This window comes from Aplysia californica, unplaced genomic scaffold (genome assembly GCF_000002075.1).
Source record: "Aplysia californica isolate F4 #8 unplaced genomic scaffold, AplCal3.0 scaffold00089, whole genome shotgun sequence".
Taxonomy (NCBI): Eukaryota; Metazoa; Mollusca; class Gastropoda; order Aplysiida; family Aplysiidae; genus Aplysia; species Aplysia californica.
In genome coordinates this window covers 36,342-37,437 of record NW_004797359.1, presented here as the reverse complement: position 1 = coordinate 37,437, position 1,096 = coordinate 36,342, and the positions used below count along the sequence as shown (strand labels likewise).

Below are 1,096 nucleotides of genomic sequence, written 5' to 3'. Positions count from 1 at the left end.
GTGTGTGTGAGAGAGAGAGAGAGAGAGAGAGAGAGAGAGAGAGAGAGAGAGAGAGAGAGAGAGAGAGAGAATATGTGTATCTGTCTCTGCCAGTCTGTTCGTCTGTGTGTTTGTGTGCATTCCTAGACACTATCAAAAACATATATTTCATTTTACATAACACCTTTTGTTTGCTCTTGTTCTATATCGATCATGGTCATTCAATAAATAAAGAGAGTCATTATAATGACTCACTAATAATTCCAATCGGATAAAATATTACTCAAAACAAAACAGATGTTGAAAATAAAAGAGTTTGATTATAATCCTTTTGTACTTTACCTAAGTATAGTAATCTTTTTAGGTTGCTTTTGATTCGTAGTTGTTTTCTTTTTCTTTCAGCCCACGGTGCTCGCTGAAGACAGAACAGTGAACTGGCCGGTAAGCTATTGTAAGGTGCTTAGATGTTTGCGAGGGCATAGCTTTCAATGAACAGTAAACTTCTCTTTTCTTCAGAGGAAGCGAAAAAAGGAGAGAGAGAGAGAGAGAGGGGGGGAGACAGACAGAGAGACAGACAGAGAGAGAGACAGACACACATGGGAGAGGGGGGGGGGGTATGTACTTCTGACCTTCTGGGGTGAAACTAGGAAGTGGATTGCTGACATATTTGTTAAAACTGTTGTAAAATTATTACAAAGAGTATCCCCCCCTCCACTACAAACACCTATTATCGGTTGGTTTTATGGTAACATTTCAGCTAAAATAGTGCACAATATCAACTAAATACACTTGACATATTGAAAATCAAAGCTAACGTGGACAGCAACATTTTACACTATGGTACCCTGGTTTTCTTCTTGCTGCACTCTCTTTGTCGTATGCTATTTAAATAAAACACATCTTTAATTATAATCTTTGCGCCCGCCCCCCTTTTTTCTGTTCCGCACACTCCAGGACATGGCTCCTCAGTACCAGAATGACAGAGAGTTGGGCGTGTCGGAGTACTTCAACACCTTCGCTCAACAGGTGAGGCTCGCATATTTCTGGTGAGGGCATCGTGCTTTTCTCTCTCCCCTCTTCCCATTCTCCCCTTCACTCCCTTACACGTCACCCCCCC

The 1,096-nt window shown here is 41.4% G+C and overlaps 1 protein-coding gene across 1 annotated transcript in view; it reads left to right on the top strand.

Annotated features, from left to right (window-relative positions):
• Positions 1 to 379: 379 nt before the first annotated feature.
• LOC106011317 overlaps positions 380 to 1,096 on the top strand; it is a 29,184-nt gene continuing 28,467 nt past the window's right edge. Inside the window, exons 1-2 of the mRNA XM_013080489.2 lie at positions 380 to 420; positions 934 to 1,005. Coding sequence (XP_012935943.2) covers positions 937 to 1,005 — 69 coding nt within the window. The 5' untranslated portion in view covers positions 380 to 420; positions 934 to 936. The remainder of the gene's footprint in view (positions 421 to 933; positions 1,006 to 1,096) is intronic.